This window comes from Prionailurus bengalensis, chromosome A1 (genome assembly GCF_016509475.1).
Source record: "Prionailurus bengalensis isolate Pbe53 chromosome A1, Fcat_Pben_1.1_paternal_pri, whole genome shotgun sequence".
In the NCBI taxonomy this organism is placed as follows: Eukaryota; Metazoa; Chordata; class Mammalia; order Carnivora; family Felidae; genus Prionailurus; species Prionailurus bengalensis.
The window spans coordinates 69,758,552-69,782,286 of record NC_057343.1 but is presented as its reverse complement, the minus strand read 5'-3'; the positions used below and the strand labels follow the sequence as shown (position 1 = coordinate 69,782,286).

Below are 23,735 nucleotides of genomic sequence, written 5' to 3'. Positions count from 1 at the left end.
TGACCTGTTGCCTCTTTGGAGTAAGGGGATGCAATTGAAACTCTATTTACACTTCAGCCCTCTACCCAAACACACTTGTAAAGTCACGTTTGATCCTTCCGTTCCTGATTTAATCAACAAACTCATCTGCCTTCAACTGGGGTCTACCCGTCTTCAGATTGACTCCTGTTCCTTCCTGGTCTGCCGTCACCGGACACTGAACACCTGTCATATTTCAAAAGCCCCTTTCTTCGCCTTCGGAGACACTGTATCTCGTCTCCACCCCGTTCTCCTTTAGAAAATGACTTTGTAAAGTGTGGTTTACTAATTCTTCCTGGTTCATAACGAATTGATATGTGAGAATTGAGTTAGTAACGTTAGAAACTTTACTTTTATAGCAATTTGACAGTAACTTTGTGTCTGGTAAACACAGGAGTTTTCTTAAGAGGCTTTTATTTGTCCTTTTTATTCATTTCACGACAAACTGAGCCTGAATCTTTGCCTTTCTCACTTGCATCCTCTCCTCACACACTGCTGTATTAACACCACTGAGTCTCTTAGGTTCTACTTCTTATTTAAGCTATCACTGCAAACCTTCTTCTATTTGGACAGCCAGGCCTGATTTTAAAATTCAACTTATTTAACGTAAAAATGATATTCTTTCTCATCTGTCTACTTCTGTCATCCAGGTGAGAACAACGGTCAACTTTTTTTACTTATCTTTCGTCTTTTTTTTTTTAAGTTTATTTATTTTTGACGGGGGGTGGGAGGGGGTGGGTGGGGGGGTGGTTGGGGAGGGGAGAGAACAAGCAGGGGAGGGGCAGAAGGAGATCGAGAATCCCAAGCAGGCTCAGCACTGTCAGCACAGAGCCCAAAGTGGGACTCAAACCCACAAACCATGAGATCATGACCTGAGCCAAAACGAAGAATCAGACACTTAACCGACTGAGCCACCCAGGCACCCCCTCTCTATCATCTTTTAAAATTCAAACTGGTAGAAACTGTTACTGCTTCCTGAAAAATGACTTTTAGAATCATCTTTCCCCTAATTTCCACTATTACCACCCAAGCTCTGTGAACAATAATCTTGACAGTCTTAAATTTTCTCCCGTTTTGTTTACGCCTCACAATGCTACACAGCTAATTTCTTACAATCACATTATCAGGATTTCCTGCAGCAGTTAAGAACAAAATGGTTCTTCCAAATTTACACAAATCAGAATTCAAAATAACTGCCTTGTTTTCAAGGCAATTCACATACTGATTTTACCTAACATTTAGGCTATAACTTCTTTCCCAATTCCAATGTTGGCCTATTCTCTGGTCAAGACTGAATTATTCTACTTCAAACAGCCTAACCTGACTTTCTATTCTTTATGGCCAGGCTGAACCTGGTCTTTCTCCAGGTCTTACCCACTAAAATAACCTACATTAATCTCTAAATAGGAGCTTAAAGACCTTGAAAACCTACCTCTTGAAGTTTAAGTACCATGATGGAATGTAGATGTTTCACCAAATTGTCTAAATATGGAATAAGCAGTGACTTGGGACAGTCCTCAGTGAAGTTGATCAGAGCGGCAGCAGCATGGGCCTGCACTCGCTGATTGCCCTGGTCCTCCATGGTCTGCAGCAGGGCCGCGATCACCTGGAAAACGGAATCAGGTAAACACACATTTTGAAACACCACATTTCCAAGCACACCTCCTCTGTTTGAGTGTTTGAGGCATTGTTACTTACCTTCTCATGAAATTTCTTTTGGAAGCCAGGTGCAAAATCTGTAGCCATCTGTCCCACGGCATTACAGGCTGCGTACCTTACTCTTGGATGCTGCAATAGGGGACTTTGTGTAAGTAAAGGTAAGGGGTTCCCCACATGGGAACTATGGTAATAAGTATGAATCAGGTATTTACTGGTACTTACAGGATCCTGAAGAAAAAGCAAAACAAAATTTACTATCTCATTTAAAATTCCTTCCATTTGCTGGTGGCATCCTTCACCAATGGCAGATAAGGCCATTAATCCTGCATGCCGGTATTTCCAGTCAGCTACAAAAAAGAATTACAGGTGAAAGAACAGTTAGCCAGTACAAACATGTCATTCTGGTAGTCAGAAGCATAAAAAAAGCTCTCTTTATTTAGAAAAGACCACCAAAATATTTTTATACATTAATTAGAAAAATGGACAGAAAAAAGTGCCCGACTGGACTATTTCACTATGGTAATGGTTATGTCAGACGAGCAATTCTATTCCAAAAGTAGTGCAAAGGCAATATGAAAGAAAAGAGTTTGTTAGTATTTATAACAACTACTGAAAATAAGCCTTTTCCCCCTAAGATTTACCATTAGCAACAAATACCTGGGTTTTGTGCCACACACTGCTATTTATTTAACACAGAGATTCACTATTGTCCAACCATGGAAATTTATATTTCTTTAAAAAGAACAAAAGCCACGGAGAAGATACTGCTTTTAAAGAATTTTTATGTAACAACATGGTAAACGAATATAGATAAACATTACATATATTCTAATATTACTAATGGCTACTTGGTTTTAGACTAGAATATTAGCTAAGCAGTATTTATTATACTGATCTTCATATCATATTCTAATATATAATTTCCCTGACTCTCATTTCGAAATGTGTACGCTCATTACATTATCGTTCCCTTTAAGCGGTTTCACACAACTTGTGGAACAAAGCAAGACATACATAAATACAGAAAGTTAATATCTGTGTAAAGCAGTGGCTCTCAAGGGCTCTCAAGAACCCTGGGATTACTGTCCTGATAATACTCTTTCACTCTCACTCTGAGGGTCCAGTGGAGTATTCCAAGGATTACAACACATTATGATCCACTGACACTGAATGAAGAAGCAGAAACAAGAACTCAGCTAAGACACTTAAAGATATTTACAAAACTGCATAAGACGACATTCTTCTCACTAACATATTTTTGTTTTGAAGTCATTCTTCACGAAAAATGTTATTTCTGTTCATGTGTAATGGGTTTATTATTGCTATCTTTAAGTGAACATTTTAAATGTTTTTCATCTTTAATAATACAAACACTGATATAACCCATATAAACAAAAGCATTCTAGGATCTTCAGTTGATTTTTAAGAGTGTAGGGGCGCCTGGGTGGCTCAGTCGGATAAGCATCCGACTTCGGCTGGGGTCATGATCTCACAGTCCATGAGTTCGAGCCCTGTGTCAGGCTCTGTGCTGACAGCTCAGAGCCTGGAGCCAGCTTCAGATTCTATGTCTTCCTCTCTCTCTCTGCCCCTCTCATGCTGGCTCTCTGTCTCTCTCTAACATTAAAAAAAAAAAATTTTTTTTTTTTTAATTTTTTAAGAGTGTAAAGGGATCTTAAAAACAAAGTTTGTGAACCACTGGTGTAAGAGTTAACAAAAGTTGTAGAGAAGCATAAAATTATATCAGAATTAATAATTTTTCACTTTGGGGAGCCCAAGATGAACTCCGTTGTAATATACTATTATAAAGAATTTTTTTGAGAGGGCACCTGCACTCCTGGCACACCCTGCATGAGCAGGAGACAGGTAGAGAGAGAGGGAGAGAGAATCTTAAACAGGCTGCATGCTCAGTGCAAAGCCCAACATGGGGCTCAATCTAATGACCACAACCTTGAGATCATGACCTGAGCTGAAACCAAGAGTTGATGCTTACCAGACTGACCCACCCAGGCACCCCTCTAACATAAAGAATTTCTGAAAGCTTCCTAATTCTGCTGTTAAGTATTAAAACTTCATTATTAACATTATTAAATATTTTTAATGCATTTCAATTACTTAATATACCAATAAGCCAACATTTTTCAAGTAAGGAATAATCATCCTAGGAAATCAGTAAATCAGATGCTAACCTTTGCATATTGGATTTACTAAGTTTTTTTTTTTTAATGTTTATTTTGGGGGGAGAGAGAGAGAGACACACGCACACACGAGAGAGAGAGAGAGAGACAGAGAGAGAGAGAGAGAGAGAGAGAGAGAGAGAGAGAGAGGGAGAGGGAGAGGGAGAGGGAGAGGGAGAGGGAGAGGGAGAGGGAGAGGGAGAGAGGAAGGGAGACACTAAATCTGAAATGGGTTCCAGGCTCTGAGCTGTCAGAATAGAGCCTGTCGTGGGGCTCGAACCCACGAACCACGAGACTGTGACCTGAGCTAAAGTCGGACGCTTAACCAACTGAGCCACCCAGGCGCCCTGGATTTACTAATTTAAAGAAGAGATGCAATAAATACTTACTGATACAGAAAGGTGTCCTTATTTGGATCAGAGAAATAAAAATAAAAAGATATGTCTGTATATCTCTAATAGGCAGTTCCTGAAAGTATGTTCGGCAGAATGTGATGGTATGCTATGGGGATTTAGAAGTGGTTTTTCTCCTTTAAATTTTGCTGTTTATTATTTAAAGCAAAACCAGTAAAACTATCTTTAAAAATAAAGTGTTAAGTTACTAGGAGATACATATCGTTGGCCACTGTTTAAAGCACTTTTCACACACATTAGATACATCTTTGGATCTAATCTCAAGCCTGGGCATAAAGCAAACATCATTTTTGCCTCTTTTACAAACAAGGAGATTAAGGTGCAGAAAATTTGCTCAAAGCCATACAATTAACAATAACAGATCTTTACTAAGAGTTCATTGCCATATATAATAAAGCCTCTTGCATCCAGCTGGTAGGTGTAGCAAGAAAAACTGAAAAGCCAAATTCTTTAATTACAAATCACAACCACATCCACAACTGATCTATCTGAAGATCACCATCAACCAATAGTGAAACAGTGACTACAATCTTTTATGTCTGTAGGCTATCTTCTTCATCTTAAAAATGGAAAAGCTAGATTCTTTCTCTTAAGCAATCTGTGAAGCTGTCTCTATTCCTTTGGGGAAAAAAAAAACCCTCAAAAAATTGAGGAGCTAAAAAAAAGGAAAACTGGGGCGCCTGCCTGGGTGGCTGACTCGGTTAAGCATCTGACTCTGGACTTTGGCTCAGGTCCATGATCTCATCGTTTGTGGGATCAAGTCCCCCAATGGGCTGCGTACTGTCAGAGCAGAGCCTACTTGGGATTCTCTCTCCCCCTCTCCGCCCCTCCCCTGCTCATGTTCTCTCAAAATAAACAGTTAAAAAAGAGGGGGGAAACAACTATTCAAGACCCATGTATACAATCACATCATCAAAAAGAGTTAATTGTTTTGGGCCATGCCTTTTCAGAAGAATTTTATAGGATAAGAATTAAGTAAATTGTATAAAGGGCTACAGTTCTCAACAGTTCCTTTCATTTGAAGCTGGTATTATGTTATTACCCTGCTTTACTACTTTAAGACCTTGAATCAACTGTCTGACCCTCAAGTGTGTCTCTTGCCATGTATCCTACAGATAGGACTATCCATACAAGTAAGTCAGGATATCTGTGGAAGAGTATACGCATTAGCATTATTTGTATCAAGAAAAACTATTAACATTTAATGGGGTATTACAGAATGCTATGAGGGGGCTATTCTGTGGTGATATGATATACCCTGGGGTAAAAGCTTAAGTATGGTGTATCTATATGGTATGTTCACATTGTTTTAAAAACTGCATATATGCATGATGGAGGCCAAAGAAAAGTCTCAGAAAACAATTAACAGTGGCCACCTCAAAATCTAATAAGTTAAGAGACTTTTAGTCTATATATCTCTGTTTTTGAATTTTTAAAAAAAGTCAAGCATAGGGTGCCTGGCTCGCTCAGTTGGTGGAATGTGCAACTTTTGATCTCAGGGTTGTTGAGTTTAAGCCCCATACTGGGTATAGAGATTACTTAAAAATAAAATCTTAAAAAAACATAAAAATATAACATGTATACAACAATTTTTGATATAGATATAAATTACAGGTACAGAGGCTGACTGACAAATGGCCAGATATTTGTTATGAAAACAATAAAAGAAATACAAGTGGCTTCTCTTTTTTTATTCAAAGTTTATTTATTTTTGAGAGAGACAGAGGTAGCATGAGTGGGGGAGGAGCAGAGAGAGGGGGAAAGAGAGAATCCCAAGTAGGCTCCACACCACCAGCACAGAGCCTGATGCAGGGCTTGAACCCATGAAACCATGAGATCATGGAGCCAAAACGGAGTTGGATGCCCAACCAATTGAGCCACCCAGGGGCCCCAGAAGTGGCTTCTCTTCTGATTATATATATATTATACATGTATTTTTTAATGTTTCTTTATTTTTTGAGACAAAGAGAGACAGAGTGCAAGCAGGGGAGGGGCAGAGAGAGAGGGAGAGAGAGAATCGGAAGCAGGCTCCAGGCTCTGAGCTGTCAGCACAGAGGCGAATGTGGGGCTTGAACTCACAGACCGTGAGATAATAACCTGAGCCAAAGTTGGGACACTTAACCAACTGGGCCACCTACGCGCCCCCTGATTATATATATATATATATTTTTTTTAATTTTTTTTTTCAACGTTTTTTATTTATTTTTGGGACAGAGAGAGACAGAGTATGAACGGGGGAGGGGCAGAGAGAGAGGGAGACACAGAATAGGAAACAGGCTCCAGGCTCCGAGCCATCAGCCCAGAGCCCGACGCGGGGCTCGAACTCACGGACCGCCGAGATCGTGACCTGGCTGAAGTCGGACGCTTAACTGACTGCGCCACCCAGGCGCCCCTCTGATTATATATTTTTAAAAATAAAAGACAGTGGCTAAGGAAGATCATATGAATCAAATGTGCTAATATTTTAAACATCAAATGACGATGTCTTATTTAAATTAAAACCTAGGGGGCGCCTGGGTGGCGCAGTCGGTTAAGCGTCCAACTTCAGCCAGGTCACTATCTCGTGGTCCGTGAGTTCGAGCCCCGCGTCAGGCTCTGGGCTGATGGCTCGGAGCCTGGAGCCTGTTTCCGATTCTGTGTCTCCCTCTCTCTCTGACCCTCCCCCGTTCATGCTCTGTCTCTCTCTGTCCCAAAAATAAATAAAAAACGTTGAAAAAAAAATTAAAAAAAAAAAAAAAAATTAAAACCTAGATACTTCTGGCTAGGGAGAAAATCTATAGTTTTTCCTTGGTATTGTAATTATTTCCCATGCATTGAAGCCAGTTCTACAGAGGAAATGGAGTATCTGCAGTCGCGGGAAAAAACATTCTTTAGCATAAGATTGGATGGTTCCAAAGAGGACTAAATAGAATTTTATCAGTATAACACAAAAATTAGGCTAAACATTGGATATAAAAAGGCAAAGAAAGATGAAGTCTAAGCATTTGTCAGTTTGAGACTTAGAAAGCCACATGCACTATGCTAGCATCCGAGGGAGACACAGCTTACGATTTTGGAGCATCTGCATAATGTGTTCCTTGATCATCGGCAGCACCAGCTTCCCACCAAGTCCACAGGCCATTCGGTCCAGAGCACTCTCACCAGCAACCGCATTGCTGCACACAAACCAGAACTTATCCAACATGTTCAACACACAGAAGAACAGTGCACTGTGCACATGTATTTCTAAATATGCTATGAAACTAAGGCTGAGAAAGACCAATTTAAGCAGTCTTTCAAATGCATGAAGTTGTGGGTTCAAAATCCTCAAGAAAAGGAGAACACATAACATTTTCATGATTCATTCGTCATGATGTAAAAAGTCCTGTCTCAATCTTAACTTTCAAGACTTTGCTCTTTCTGCACACACCCCTCACTGGCTAACACTCAGCTTTGGTGCTTTCAAGACTCAAAGGTATGAGCAGCATGTTCAAGAGAGCCTGTTACCTCATTTCCCAGACATACATCCTTCAAACTCCATCAACAGAACACAGAACACTGAAAGCGGTGCTCAGACTCAGGGATGCCTTCTCTGCAGTGAACTTACCTACTTTTAAAGGAGTACTAGCTGCATAGCTAACATTTATGCACCGGTGAGACTCAATTCCAGTGTTTTCACTGAAAATGGAAGAAACTTGGGTATAAGAGCCTTTTGCACTGGCTTTGAACTCTAAGATTGGTAGTGAGTTTGTCATGGGATCATCTCCAACTGTCCAGTGAAGAGGAGACTATAAAGATGAAACTATAAATGATTTTTAGAATATATCTAAACTCACCTTGAATATATTCCTGGCCTATTTACCCACAGATAAGAAAATCTTACTCATCTAGCCCAGAAAAAGTAGCTTCATAAGCCATATAATTGTAAGTGCCTTTTACAGGGCAAACTAAAGGCCAGGGAGCAGCAGCACATTACAGTAACTGAACTAGGGAAAGGAAACCCAATCTGAGCCTGGTCTTCTCTTTAGTCCTATGAGGTAATTTCCAGTGAAGGATTATTTTCACATACTTCAAAACGGCATTTAAGCCAGAGCAGTCATTTTTAATAATGGGACTGAGCCGCGAGATGCACTGTACATTCTGTAAGTCAAATGTCTTTCATTTTACCTAATTCCTGTTATAGTAGCTTATACCAACTACCAGTCTTTCAGGGCAATACTTTCAGCTCTTTGAGAAAGAGAATATGACACACTGGCATTAAACCTTCGTCTACAGACAGGCTATACAAACCCTGGACAAATCACTCAAATGCCCTCTCCATTTCTGACTCTACCTGAGAATGTATCTGTAGGAACACTGAAAGAATCAGTTAAAATAACAGAGTTCTAAAGTGCTACTTCTCACATGCGTGTAAGAAGAGGCCATCATCACCACTGGACAGTGAATAAATAGATTCTGGTGGACTTTTCCAGGAATTCCAGAGGAATCTTTGAAGTCTAAACAAGTAAAACAGTAGCTCCAGTGTCACAGTAATCTAGTGTGCAAAATCTTGCCACTATCTCGTCTCTAGCCTATGGTTAAATTGAATGAAATTGGGAAAACGTCATTTTGCAGGGAACAGTGTGGAAACAACTATTCTAAGTGAGGTCTATGCATATAAAGGCATTTTTCACAATAAAGCTTCTTTATACAGACTTTAAGATACTCTTACACTAAAAAAAAATCTTGAAGAAAATTCAGAGTAAAATGGGGAGGAAAGATGGCTACTTAATTAAAAGTAAATAAAATATAATTTATAAAATTTGACACAGAAAGCCTCAGTGTCCCATGTTCCAAACTGACAAGTTTAACTTTAGATTACAGAATACAGTGGGAAGACATGGACCCTGGAACCCTAAACTCTTGTCACTACCGGAGCTCTCTCTGTTCTGTCGAGGAGCCTCCACACAGTCTCTGGCGCATGCGATTACCTGTCAAAGTCATCATCTTCTAGCTCATCTGCATTCGCCCAGTCCTCGTCCTCTTCAAGATCAACCATCATTGCTAACATCTGAGGAACTAAAGTAAATCATCACTTCACACCTGAAGACTAGCTTTTTTATTTTATCAGTATCACCATTTATGAACAAGAATTTTAAGAAGTAAAAAATGAAGGATTTACTTTGCCTCTAAGAGACAGAACAATTATTTGCCTGTGCCCCCCAAAATTTGCTATATTTTAACCTTTTTGCCGCATTTGCTTTAGACCTTGTTCTTTTTAAGAAGTGCCACTAAGGACAAAAGTCAAACTTCCTAGATCCTATCACACTCTCTTTTACTCACCAGAGGTGAGCAATGAATAAAACCGACGCTTCTCATTCCCAAACTGTTTTTACACTTGAACTACAGATTTCCCTATATACAAAAAACAGCACCATTTCAAGATTTTAGTTTTTACACAATAAATGGTACCATACTACATGTAACCTTTGGCAATTTGCTTTCTTTTCAACACATATGGATTTTATTTTAATTACTTCACAGTATTCCACTACGTGAACACACTATTCCATCTATGGACATTCTGGTTGTTTCCAATTTTCTTCCTATTAAAAAATTTCTTTTGATGAGTTTTCTATACACATATCTTTGAAATGTGTGAGTTCAGGGCATGAAACTGTTACAGGTTATCTTCAATATTATAAGAAAGACTAACTGCTCTGCATAGTGGTTGCATAAATTTGCATTCCTAGAGGAAGTTTAAAAGGATAACTGTCTTATTTCACAACAACGTGTGAAGTGCCCTGAAGCTGTATGAGTCCTGCCTGCTCAACACCTTTCATCAACACTCAGTATTGTCAAACTTTCTGACAACTTGGGACTCCACAACTACTCTGGCATTTGAGACTGACCAGCACTCATTAGCTAGTTCAGATTCCTCCTCTGTGAATTTCCAGTTCCCTAGCCTTCATCTATTTTCTAGGTACTTAATCTTTGTTGACTCTGTCCACTGCAGCTACTCTTCCTCAGCCTGCAGCTTATCTTTTAATTTCACTTACGGAGTATTTGGTCAAAAAATTATTTTAGTATTTGCAAATTTAGCAATATTTGCATCTGTGGTTTGTGATTCAGTCTTAAAAAAATCTTTTTCAATCATCAAGATTTACTTGTAAAAATGAACTATTATTTAGGTGTTTAATCCACCCCAAATTAGTGTTGATAGGATATCTGAGGTTGCGATATATTTTTGCCACAGAAATGACCTTTGATCAATTATCTTTTTTTTTTTCCCCCCAATTATCTATCTTTTCAAGTCAGCTTTGTTTCCATGTGAGTGGATCTGCTTATAGGTCTTTTTGTTTCAGATGATTCACTTGTCTACACCTGTGCCACGAACAAATTCTAAATCTTCATAGTTGAGAGGGCAAGATCTCCACTATGCTCATCAAAATGGTCTTGGCTACTTCAGGACCTGTGTTATTCTACATGAATTTTAGGATCAATCTTATCATGTCCAACTCCATTGGGATTCTGACTGAAATTGTATTAATTTATAGATTAATTTCAGAAGAACTGGTATTTAGCTCCTCTATTAGTCTAGTCTTTCAACATGTTATCTAATTTCCCCATAAAGGTCTTCTGTGTCTTTGGATTTGTTTCCAGGTATCACATGTCTTGCCTATTATGGGATTTCAAGATGTGTGCAGCATAGCCACCATGCCCATAAATATGTATAGGGATGTATGTCTCCAGATTCATCTGTTTTGAAAGGACATCATATTCTCAACAAATCTATGAGCTTACACAATTCTCAGCAAATTCACTGAAGAGTTTTTCCACATGAACACAAATTATTTAAAGATCTTTGACTTACTAGTCTGTGCAACAATATTGGTATGTTTTCTTAACATAGCAGCTGCAGTCTCAGAGAGGGTCACGATTACTTCAAGGGCGAGCTGGCGTTGCATATTATTGAGGCTGGTGTCTCCACACAACTACAAAGAAGATGTATTTGTACACATTTCGTAGTTTATTCATTGAAAATAATAAACAGAACATTTACTGAAGTATTTAATTTACCTTTAGACTTAGCTGTAAAGTAGCTTCTAAATGAGGACGCAAATACTTTGGAACGGTATCTGCAATCTCAACAAGGGACTTTAAGACAGAATCGTCATTCTGGTAGCATGAGTCATTCACAGCCTGGAAAAAATAAAATAGACAAGGAAAAAAGGTCTGGGTTCAAGAGTCACTTTATAGATGCCTCACTGCCAAAACAGTAAAAAGCAGACAACAAAGTGGCATTATCAAAGAGTATTTTTCACTAAATAATAACTTAGCAATCTGTATGATGAAATTTTACCTACAGTCACATGTACACCTTCCTTTTGACTGTCAACTAGAAACATACAAAGATTTAAATCTAGTTCAGAATTATAGCATGCAGCACAACAAACTTGAGGCTGTCAAAGAATTCTTTTCATAACTAGAAGGAATCCCTTTCCTCTGCCCTCCAACATCCACATCCTAGTCTTTTTCAGACATACAATAAATACTAGGCCCTAGGATACATTTCAAGTGTCCAATATTACTCAACTTATTTCTCTATGACATTGAGTTAGCTCACTGTGGTATTTAAATATACATTCTGTATCAACCACTGACTATTTAAGAGTGACAACTCCTAGAAGTTTTGGCTAACATTTTAACTTACTCTAAATTCAAGGGAAGAAAAATCTGAGATTAGACTTCAACAGTGAGTAACTCAAAATTTTTAGGTAATAAACGACTGAAACGATAGAATGGAAAAGTTAATATTTTTTGTCATTGACCTAAACTATCTTTTCAATTTGATAGCACTGAGAGAAAAGTTTCTACTAAATCCTACAAAATTACTCTGAATCATGTACAATTCACACAGGATTTTTCAATTTTAGCTCTTCTGAATCCTCTCTAACCTGGTGGTTTTCAACAGGACACTATTTCTCCCAGGAGTTTTCTTGGTTGTCACAATGACTCAGGAAGGGCCAAAACCAGGTTGCTAGACGTCTGCATCTGTGACACAAATACTTACGAGGAACTCACAGGACGTTCTTACCATGCATCTCACATGATAATGTCAGATACTTCTAAAAATGAAAAACTCATTTATAATGATCTGAACCTAAAACCTAAGTCACAATTAGATTTTGTCTGGTTTTAATGTACCATGATTCCCCCCACCCCCAAAAGTAAACATTGTATAAATCTAGAATAAATACATAGTTTTGTCCAGAACTTTACCATTTCTGGAAATCAAATCATCAATAATAACAGCATTTGTGGTGTTGGCCTTGCCAATGATATCTATCAGTCCACATGTTTAGCTACTGAGTTTGTATAGATCACTTAAAAATCACCTAGTCTGGGGATGCCTGGGAGACTCAGTCGGTTGAGCATCTAACTCTTGATTTAGGCTCAGGTCATTATCCCAGGGTGGTGGGATCAAGCCCTGCACTGGGTTCTATGCTGAGTGTGGAACCTGCTTGAGATTCTCACCCTGCTCCCCTGCTGCCCCTCTTCCCCAACCGCACATACTCTAAAAAAATAAATAAAATAAAAAACACCTAGTTTACTATGTCTTTCATTGTAGTCATGCCCTACCATTTATATATCGAAAAGCATCCCATTTTATTGCATATTACTTTCTTCTTATTTCTTCTTTGTATTTTAACTTAGGGCAATATAATTTTATTTTTAAACTTTGTGCATATATATATGTACATTACCTGTGCATTTCAATATTTCAAAATGGAATATGCAAAGTTAGAAAATCTGGGTCTAACAAGGTTGACAATAATTGTTCTAACTTACCCAATCATATTTTATGCTCTGATTGAGGCAGATGGTATCCCTAAAATAATAACACCCTTAGGATCCAATAGTGACAATTAACCATAAACTATTTATAGTACAAACTATCATAAGCCCTGGGGTTAAGAGTAAGGACTTCGGTCTGATTTGGGTTTAAATCACGGTTCCATCACTTACTGACACTGTGACCTTGGGCAAGTTTCTTATCCTCCCCTCTTTAGTTTCTCCTTATGTAAAATGGGCATTAAATTTCATAGGTTTTTTTTGGTTGATTCAGTGGCAATAACCTATGTAATTACTTAACAAATTACTTGTATCATGCATCATAGAAAACTTTAGAAACCCTAACCTAGGTATTTTAAGAGATTAAGAGTCTACGAAAGACAAGAGATCTAGTTCAATGGGGACAGAGATCCCCTCTAGTGCCTAGTGCTAGCACACAGTAGCCAATGACTTGATTGAATAAATGAAAGCATTCGAGAATTCTGGTAAGAATTTGAAACCACAGAAAACCAAAAAAGGATATAATTTTCACTTATTTCATACCGTTTTCTTACCTGTAAGAATCCGGGTAACAAGTCTGCAAAATGTTTGAATAGAGCAACATTATGCTCATTTGCAAGTATAAATGCAGCTGTAGCTCTAGCAGATAATGTCCTGATCTAATACGAAAACAGAAAAAACGTCAAGCATGAGAAATTACTGATGGATGCAAGGTCAAGATTTCTTACTCAAGATGAAATTTTTCATCAGTAAAACCAGTACTTCTATTTTGCAGTATTAAAACTAAAGATAATCTCCAAATACATAAATCCCGTTCACAAGTTAAATGTTATATTAAATTAGGTGTTAATACTAGTGGAATTGAAATTATTTACCGATGGATGTTCCTGATCTTGCATACACTGAACTAACATCCGTTTGATAACGTCTAAATAGTGCTGCTGTTGGTTCCCAAAAATTCCAGGAAAGTTCCTAAAAAAGATCCAAAGTACTCTTTCAAAATGACATATTTCAGTAAGGTGTGAGCTAGAACATCTCATGTTCTAATCTAACCTTAAACATCAGCCTGACTTAAGTGTGCATTAACCCTGATGGCTGAACACCATCCATCCATCTTCCAAGTAATCCTCTTTGGGGGTTGGGCGAATGGCAACAAACATTAGCAGAGAGGATTATGCTGGATGCAGAGGTGACCCAGGTGTGCACACACTACTCAGCAGCCCATCCAGCCCTGTACTTGATCCTTATCACTCTTGTCCCTGTAGAAAGCTGACCTGGAGTGCAGGACAAAAGCAAACACAAGGCTGCAGACGGTAGCTGCAGTCACAGAGCTACCTGACAATCTGTGCCTGGGCTCAGTCAGTGACCCAGGGAGTCCCGATTCTGCTCTACTTTAAATGTAGCTAACAAGTATATTCAATACTTGCAATTAATTCTCTACCCCGGGTTACCGACACAAATGAGATCCATTTGACAAATTAAGTAGAAGACGGTATAATGTCTACCCTTATCCGCTTCTGATATTCAAGGTGTATCTCATTTCTTAACAAGTATACAATCTTGATACGTTATAAATCCAACTATATTTTTAATGTAGAACTGTATGATAACACCAGACAAAGTTTTCTTAGTGCAATTTAATTCTAAACTGAGACCATTTGCTTGTAAATATATAGGATTTTATTAAAATAATGTATTTTTATGAAGTTTGGTCATAGAAGACCCAGAAAACAATGGGGGTTCACCAGCCTTTTCTTTCTTCTTCAAGATTTCATCATTAAAGTAGCTTTCTAAAAGATATATTTAATACTGTGTCGATCTCCAAAAAAGGGAAAAGAAACCATCTTGTTTGGAATCATAAAAGCCAAAGAATAGAAAATAAATTGCAGACAACCGCTGTGCACAAAAAGGAATATAATATGAAATTAAAAGCTTTGTGTTTTTTCAATTTATTTCCATCACAAATAGCTCATCTAAAGGCATTATTTAAGTCTCAAAAGCCAGACTAAAACATCCGTTAAAATGTGCTTTGTACATTCATGACACTTAAGTTTTTCAGGAAAATAAGATCAATGTATGTACCAGAAAATGTGAAGGGCAGCTTCCCGCAGTCCCATGTTTTGAGAGCTGACTGAATCAAAAAGGAACTTCAAACCTTCGGGCCACTGGTTGTTGCCGTCCTCATCTAAAAGTAAAGAAATCCAGGCATAAAGTATGTAAGTCAAAACTTCAAAGAATGAAGGGTGAATCCTTTCATTTCACAAGCCTCAAAGTATGTTAGTAGTAGAAAATGTCACATTTTTAAAACGTCCTAATAAAATTAGGTCCTTTAACCATAAACATGGCATTCTAATCTTGTAAACAGCAACTGTGCATCTGGGTTGCATAAGCACAGATACTGGCAGTGCTTATTTTCTAAAGAGCTGGCATTAAAAGAAACACCCTTAAGTCAGTCCTTTTAACATAAAGATCATGCTTATGGGTGGAAGGGAATGAAATCATGGTTTAAAAAAAATCATTGTGGACAGCACTTTGAAACATTTCCATTATTAAGTGACTTTGAATTAGAAATGATGTCAATTTATAAAGTTTGGTCACAGAAGACCCAGAAAACAATGGGGGTTCACCAGCCTTTTCTTTCTTTTTTTCAAAATTAAGGGGCACCTGGTGGCTCAGTGGGTTAAGTGTCCCAACTCTTGATTTCAGCTCAGGTCATGATCTCACAGTTGGTGAGATCAAGCCCAATGTTGGGCTCTGCCTGACAATGTGGAGCCTGCTTGGGATTTTCTCCCTCCTTCTTTCTCTCTCTCTCTGCCTCTCCCCAGGTCACGTTCTTTCTCTCTCAAAATAAATAAATATTTTTTAAAAATTCAAAATTAAGAGTTTCAGTGGGGTTTGAACTTATTTAAAATAAAAAATTTAGCACATTTCCTACTTTTTAAAAATATTTTTTTTGACAGAGAGAGAGGGAGAGCAAGCAGGGGAGGGACAGAGAGAGGGAGATAGAGGATCCAAATCAGGCTCTGTATTGACAGCAGACAGCCTGATGCAGGGCTTGAACTCATGAACTGTGAGATTATGACCTGAACTGAAGTCAGACGCTTAACCGACTGAGCTGCCCAGGCACCCCAACACATTTCCTGTTTTAAGGAATCAGTTGATATCTGTAAGCTGACTTGAACATGAATTTCTACATTCCTGGTAGTGGAGATTAAAAAATCTTATCTTAGTGAGGTATCCTTTTCAACCTTTAAAAATGCTGCCTAAATGAAGTTTACAATCACATCTATGAACCTCCCAAAAAAAAACAAAGCATATTCAATTACATTATTAATGTTTTTAGTGTGACCAAAAAAGGTTTGACTGTTGGCAAAGTGCATTTTTAGAGATTTTCTTTTTATTTCATCATTTAAAAATACTTTCGGGTATTTTAGAAGGTATACAGTATAGTGGTATAATAGCCTATTGCAAAATTTATTATCATACAGATGTAACACCCAATCTCCTGGAGTCCACTGATTTTTACTTCTGTTGGCAAGTTTAATCTACAAAACGGGTTATAAATTAGACTGTGCTTTCAAAAATTAACAGATTAGGGGGGAATAAAACTGATTATTTTTTTTTTTTCAACGTTTATTTATTTTTGGGACAGAGAGAGACAGAGCATCAACGGGGGAGGGGCAGAGAGAGAGGGAGACACAGAATCGGAAACAGGCTCCAGGCTCTGAGCCATCAGCCCAGAGCCTGACGTGGGGCTTGAACTCACGGATCGCGAGATCGTGACCTGGCTGAAGTCGGACGCTTAACCGACTGCGCCACCCAGGCGCCCCTAAAACTGATTAATTTTCAGGCAAACTAGAAAATTATTTCTCCACACAGATGCTCTGAAAACCAACAGGTAAGTATTATGACTGCACTTCAAAACGTCGGATTGTTTGGCTCTAAATGCAGAATCCATAATCACTCTCATTTTGAACAGAATAAATGGTACTCAGGTACTTATAAATCTTCCTTTAAAAAGACTCCACCAGGGGCGCCTAGGTGGCTCAGTCAGTTAAGTGTCTGATTCTTGATTTCAGCTTAGGTCATAATCTCACAGTTTGTGGGTTCAGGCCCTACGCTGGCAGAGTGGAACCTGCTTGGGATTCTGTCTCCTTCTCTCTCTGCTCCTCCCCAACTCTCTCAAAAATAAATACATAAACATTTTTAAAAAAATTTTAAAAAGACTCCACTTTAGAAAAAAAAAAAAAAGGGAAGAATATACTCATTTTCTTCCAAAACGTAATAATGAATGTATTTGCATACACACCTATTAAATTCCTGGCCAGTTCTGCAGCAATATCACAGATTTTTTTCCTCATGCTAGACTGGGTTTCCATTTGAATAATCATCAGTAGCTCACTCTTGATGGCAGTCTGAACATCAGAAGGAAGAGTTGGATAGACTTCATCAAATGCAGAGGACAAAAGACGTCTTAGGAGAACGGCAGCCATTTGTCTAGCCTATAAATGGAGAGCATGGTTAAGAACTTGGTATCTTTTAAGAGAAACAATTTTTAACAAACTACATTCACTCCACCATGGGTGTATTTTACAATTCATTTCTAAAGCACTTTGCGAGATTCTTTTTAAAAAAGATAAAATACATAAAACTCTCTCTAATCACATTAGTCTACTGTACTGACATGCTACCCAAAAGCTCTTTTTGTTAATAAGTAAGGAAAAGCCCTGAACACATCAGATCACAAATAAAAAATATACCTTAGCAATGGTAAACTTATCTTTAATTGCTATTTTTAATAGATTTTTTGAAGAAAAATAAGTATTAACATAAACTGCAAACTCTAGAATGCTCTTGTCCTACTTCTCATTCCAGTATACCTAATCTAGCCTGGCCTTATCTCACTGTATCACAGCCCTTTCATTAACCTTTGATAACATGCTATCAAATCCATTTATCTTTATGCTTCATTCAAGCAAACATTACAAGTTCCTAATGCCTACAAGTGCTAATCAATATCAATGTGTACATTCTTATCCCAATTAAAAATCTGTAGACTATATTTAAGTTTGGCGTTTTTTGTATGATATTCCTTTAGATTATAATGAGTCAAGAAAAAAATCATTCTAAAATTTTATCATACTAAATAAATAACCCATTAAAACTATTAAACCCAATTTTTCATGGGCTACTCATTATCACTATAATTACTTTGGGACTATGACCAACAAAAAAAAGTTAAGCTATACAAATAAAATGTGCCAATTTTTTCCTGAAGTTATTTTTCACTGAATCTTTTTTTTACTTAAAAAAAATTTTTTTAATGTTTGTTTATTTTTGAGAGAGAGAGACAGAGACAGAGAGTGAGCAAGGGAGGGGCAGAGACAGAGAGGGAGACACAGAATCTGAAGCAGGCTCTTGAACCCACAAACTGTGAGATTATGACCTGAGCCCAAGTTGGATGCTTAAAGGACTGAGCCACCCAGGTGGCCCTGTATCTTATTTCAATTTTGGCAAACAGCAAACTTTTAAAGAAATTTCAATGCTCTAGAAAGGGTTCAAAATGGTTAAAATCCCTGTAGAAGTGCCTAAAATTTGTGCAGTTCTCACACACTGAAAACAATGAAGCCATAATGAAGACACTGAGGCTAGTTCATAATCATCATCTAATTCAAGATTTAAAACAGGTTCAATGTAGGTTTTTAAAAGTAAAATTCGACAGTTTTAGTATTATTTACTCTTGGCTTTAAAATGTGTTTCATAATTAACTTGATTCAATTTTTAAGAATTAAAATAGCCAATTGTTTCTAGAGATTTGTTACTTTATGTTTATTCTTCATATTTTAACATTCATTTGGAATTAAAGGATATATTACAAAGGTGAAGAAGCACCTTTTGTCATCTATTTTAATTAATTAATTAATTAATTAATTATTTTAACGTATATTTACTTTTGAGACAGAGAGAGACAGAGCATGAACGGGGGAGGGTCAGAGAGACAGAGGGAGACACAGAATCCTAAACAGGCTCCAGGCTCTGAGCTGTCAGCACAGAGCCTGACGCAGGGCTCAAACTCACGAACCATGAGATCATGACCCGAACCCAAGTTGGACGCTCAACCGACTGAGCCACCCAGGCACCCCAGTCATCTATTTTTAAAAACTGGGGCACTTTCAGGGCACCCAGGTGGCTCAGTTGATTAAGCGACCGACTTCAGCTCAGGTCACAATCTCACAGTTTGTGAGTTCGAGCCCCATGTCAGGCTCTGTGCTGACAGTTCAGAGCCTGGAGCCCGTTTCAGATTCTGTGTCTCCCTCTCTCTGCCCCTCCCCCACTCACACTCTGTCTCTTTCCTTCAAAAATAAATAAACATTGAAAAGAAAAATTAAAAAAAACAAACTGGGGTACTTTCATACTGTTTTTAAGTAATACCACAGAACATTAAATTGCCAATTTAAACCGACTGACTACAAGAAGTCACGTGTAACAGTATGTAGAAATTTAGTGTGGCTTTGTTTCCATCATGTTTTAATATTAGCAAAAGTCTCACTTTACAAATTCTGTCACTTTTTTATTTTTTGAAAGTAACCTCTATTCCCAATGTGGGGTTCGAACTCATGATCCTGAGATCAGGAGTCGCATGCTCTATCAACAAGCCAGCTAGAACACCCCTCACTTTACACATTCTAAATTCCATGTTTCATAGGTGGGATTAGTTTTCTAGACTTGGATATTTTGACACCTTCTCTGAAATAAATAAAATATTCACTTAACGTTCAATATATGTAAGGATATTACTTTGGGCAAGAAAAAAAAATCAGCTGCTTATGCATATAAAACCAGTAAGAAAAACACATTTGAATTTGGTACAGTCATCAGGTCATTTGCTAAAAACCAGTTTATAAAGGATTCAACAAAGTGTCTCTTTGTTCCTAAACATCTTTAACACATCTTATTCACCACCTAGGGATGATTATAATAAGCATAAGAATTTTAAAGACAGAGAAAACATATTTTTTCAGAAACATCTGGCAACATATTAAAACAACGAATGAATTAAATTTCCTCCTTTAGGATGGTTTCAAGGAAGAAATATTTTTTATAACCACAGAAATCACTTAAATTTAATAAATTTTTATGTAAAATAAAAAGTATTAACTCAAATATCCTGAACACATCATCTGACATGGAAAAGAGAAATTATTTAATAGAATACTTAAAAAAAAAATGTAACTGCAAAGTAGCTTTTCGCAAATATAAGTTCAAAGTTCTGGTACCATCTATGCAGTAATCACCAGTTCTCATTACCCACATGGACCACCATCTAATACCCAACTTTGTATTTTGTTTTGTAAGAATGTCATATCCTCAAATATTAAAATAGTACCTCCTCAGCAGCTGTTGTATTTCTGATGGCTTGTAAGAGGAATGTGATCTTTGACTGGCCTGGGATATTCTCGTAGGTTTCCTTCAGGGAAAAGAAAAACATTAAAGGTTAGAAGATGTTCAAAAACTTCACGAGCACACCAGTGAAAAAAAATGAAATAAGACTGGGAAAGGTCTGTGCATACGAAGTCATGTAATCTAGGTCTGGTGTTAAAATTTTCTCCTGGTAAGGAAAGAGAGGATGTCCAGGGAGTGACTTTCAAGCTCCTTTCTACATTTAGCTCTTAGATTTTTCTAATGTAAGTGCATATTTTCCTAACTTTTGCTTCTGTGAATAACAAAACTCAAGGCCTATGAGGGCCAAAAAATTCTTAAATGTGACCTGAGCCACCATGCTGTAAAGCAAGTGCTTACCCAGTATCCCTTTACATCATGGAAAACTACTTATCTTGTCAACATTTTCTAGATCAGATGACGTAGAATTGGTTTATGTTACCACTACTTACAAACTACCAGAAACATACCTTAGATGAAGTAAATCCAAGAAAGGGAAGAAAGCATTCAAATTCTTCTTTTGAGAGAGGGATTATACTAAAACCATATTATATACACAAATAAATGAATATGGCCAGGAGAAATTTGGCCAGGAGATTTTAACATAATTTCTTTAATACTGTTTTAATATTCTAGAAATCTAGTTTTCTGACTCGGGGCACTGCTTCCCTTCTCCATGAATAATGTAAAATGAGCAAATTGGTTAACAATAAAAAGTTGACACCAATTAAAAGATTGTCAGAGTAGATCAAAATATAAGATCTAAGTATATATTGTCTACAAAAGCTAAAGAGAAGTATAGATTCATGTGCATGTATTCTAAGAATTCTATAACAGGGGCATCTGGGTGGCTCTGTCGGTTAAGCGTCCGACTTTGGCTCAGGTCATAATCTCGCGGTCCATGAGTTCGAGCCCCACATCAGGCTGTGTGCTGACAGCTCAGAGCCTGGAGCCTGCTTTGGATTCTGTGTCTCCCTCTCTCAAAAATAAACATTAAAATACGCTCTGTCTCTCTCTCTCTCAAAAACAAACATTAAAAAAATAAAATAAAATAAAGAATTCTGTAATAGTAGTCTTTTACTGTGGAAAAAAAATCATTATTTGAAATATAGAATTGTTCTCCCAAAGACAACTCTTCACTTGTCTACTCTCTAATAGCCACTACCCCTATAACCTACCTAGTTCCTCTGGACAGAAGTGACAAGGAAAAGGGTGGGAAAACAGGGTCTCCCCAAATGTACATCTACCTCATAACTTCTATTAAGCGCTCTGTGGCATCCCTGAGATATTGACAGATACTGAAATAAAGGCTCAGAAGTTAAATGACCTGCCCAAGGTCAAATACAATAAATGCTGGAGAGAACTCTGGTTTCCTGAGGCCAACCGTATTCAAAATCTCCCCTGCACCGAATGTTGTTTCTGGGTTTTGCTCCTGGGGCCTGACTCCACCAACCAGTCAGTTCTGTTTATGCAGTGCTGCACAGTTTTCAAACTTCTCAAACATATCTCAATGAAAGAACACATCTGGGGGGAAGAGGAGAATTCAAAATCCTCTGATAAACTCAAGTTCCTCTCAAGCGCGTAAGCACAGAGGAATACAACAATGCCGAAAACTGTGACAAGCATTCACAGCTGAGGAGAGAAGATGGTCTGAATTTATGTATACAGAAATGAGATAATTTATGTAGAGATATTCATAAGATGATTGCAAAAATGGAAATGTACCTTGAGGTTTCTCACTTAATCTTTATGAATGCAACTGAACGACCGGTGTAGCCTTTCCATTTAAACACAGTCTCTCAGTATATAATAAAAATGCCTTTTTATTTTTGTATCTAGCCTAGCTCCTGATGCACTGTATCTGCCATAAATGTTAAACAGTTAAATTTCCAGTGGTCTAAATCAAGTTTCAGAAAAAAATTCTTTATTAGGATATCACTCTCGGAAAACAATGCCCAGCTGGGACTATTAGTGTGACAGTTATACTGTGCTAATTCTAGTAGAGACTTAGAAATATTAAGTCCAATACTGAACTCTATTCCATAAGGAATTAGAATTAGAAGTCAATGGAGAGAGAGTTTGGTATGAGTGACATCTGACTCCTGAGAGAGGGTTCTCCCATTTGTTATGTTCCACTGTAGCAATCCAGATATAGTATTACATTTACACCATAACATTGGTCAAGGATAATAGTTTGGCAAAAAGAGCACAACCTTAAAACCCTGAACAGACAGAGTGCCACCAAGACAGGGCTGGTATCTCCTTGTATTCCAGCACTTAGCACATCAGAGTGCAGCAAATGTAAAGAATATCTATATAAAGAATATATAAACAATCTTTCGAAGAATATTCCTAGCCCTAGGCCAGGCAGGTTCAATGAATGTTGCCAGTTTCCTGGCAAACAGAATTTCAACTCCATTTGATTTCACCATGCACATTCACACAATGCAAAGTATTTCACCTCCCCCTTTTCTGTCCATACAAAGGAGAAACGCTAATAAATACTCATCTTACTCATTCCATAAATATTTATGGTGAGCCAACCTTGCATATGAAAAGAGGGGGCAAGTTTTACCTGGTACAATTTTTACCTAGTAAATAAACAACCTGGTTCCTCAAAAATCAGGTATATTTTTCAATACATTACCCTCCTCCAATTCAAATCTCATTGATGTAGTTCTATACTACAATCAATGAAGAACAAAGTCAATGGAAAAACTAAGAATATAAAATCCAAGCATATGTTTAATAAAATACTTAAGCTTGTGTCACATAAAAATGTCCAGTCATGAATGCCATGGACATTCAACTTTGTACTACCTGTCAACTATTTATTCAAATTGCTTATTCATGTTAATCATTGTATTTTTAGACTTAGAAGCATTTAAATCATTTCTTCAAGCATCAGAAACATTTTTTGTAAAGTTAAAGAGAAAAATTCTTGAAGATTTAACAGAAATATAACATAAAGCCTACCAGATAGTTTATATAATGGAAATTTTAAAAACTTTTAAAACTTTTCAAGACTTTCAATGATTTCAACAATATATTACGAGTCCTTTACTGTACTTCATTTCATGTTTGAATGCAAGTTACCTTAGTCAACAGTTCAGTATTTGTGTCAACTAAGTATTTTTATTTTGACTGAGTAAATTACAAAAATACTTACTGAGCTTTTGCCAATTTTTAGTTAAAAAAATTTCTATATTTGCCATAT

At 37.4% G+C, this 23,735-nt stretch overlaps 1 protein-coding gene across 2 annotated transcripts in view; it reads right to left on the bottom strand.

Annotated features, from left to right (window-relative positions):
• IPO5 (importin 5) overlaps positions 1 to 23,735 on the bottom strand; it is a 60,037-nt gene that overhangs the window by 18,203 nt on the left and 18,099 nt on the right. Inside the window, exons 4-15 of one of the 2 annotated variants that reach the window (XM_043581956.1) lie at positions 20,466 to 20,546; positions 17,388 to 17,580; positions 15,161 to 15,263; positions 13,954 to 14,050; positions 13,633 to 13,737; positions 11,303 to 11,425; positions 11,097 to 11,217; positions 9,214 to 9,301; positions 7,313 to 7,419; positions 1,900 to 2,024; positions 1,717 to 1,806; positions 1,451 to 1,624 (exon numbers count right to left, since the gene is read on the bottom strand). In XM_043581956.1, coding sequence (XP_043437891.1) covers positions 1,451 to 1,624; positions 1,717 to 1,806; positions 1,900 to 2,024; positions 7,313 to 7,419; positions 9,214 to 9,301; positions 11,097 to 11,217; positions 11,303 to 11,425; positions 13,633 to 13,737; positions 13,954 to 14,050; positions 15,161 to 15,263; positions 17,388 to 17,580; positions 20,466 to 20,546 — 1,407 coding nt within the window. Of the gene's footprint in view, positions 1 to 1,450; positions 1,625 to 1,716; positions 2,025 to 7,312; positions 7,420 to 9,213; positions 9,302 to 11,096; positions 11,218 to 11,302; positions 11,426 to 13,632; positions 13,738 to 13,953; positions 14,051 to 15,160; positions 15,264 to 17,387; positions 17,581 to 20,465; positions 20,547 to 23,735 lie in introns of both variants that reach the window. The other variant, XM_043581946.1, reaches the window with a different exon arrangement.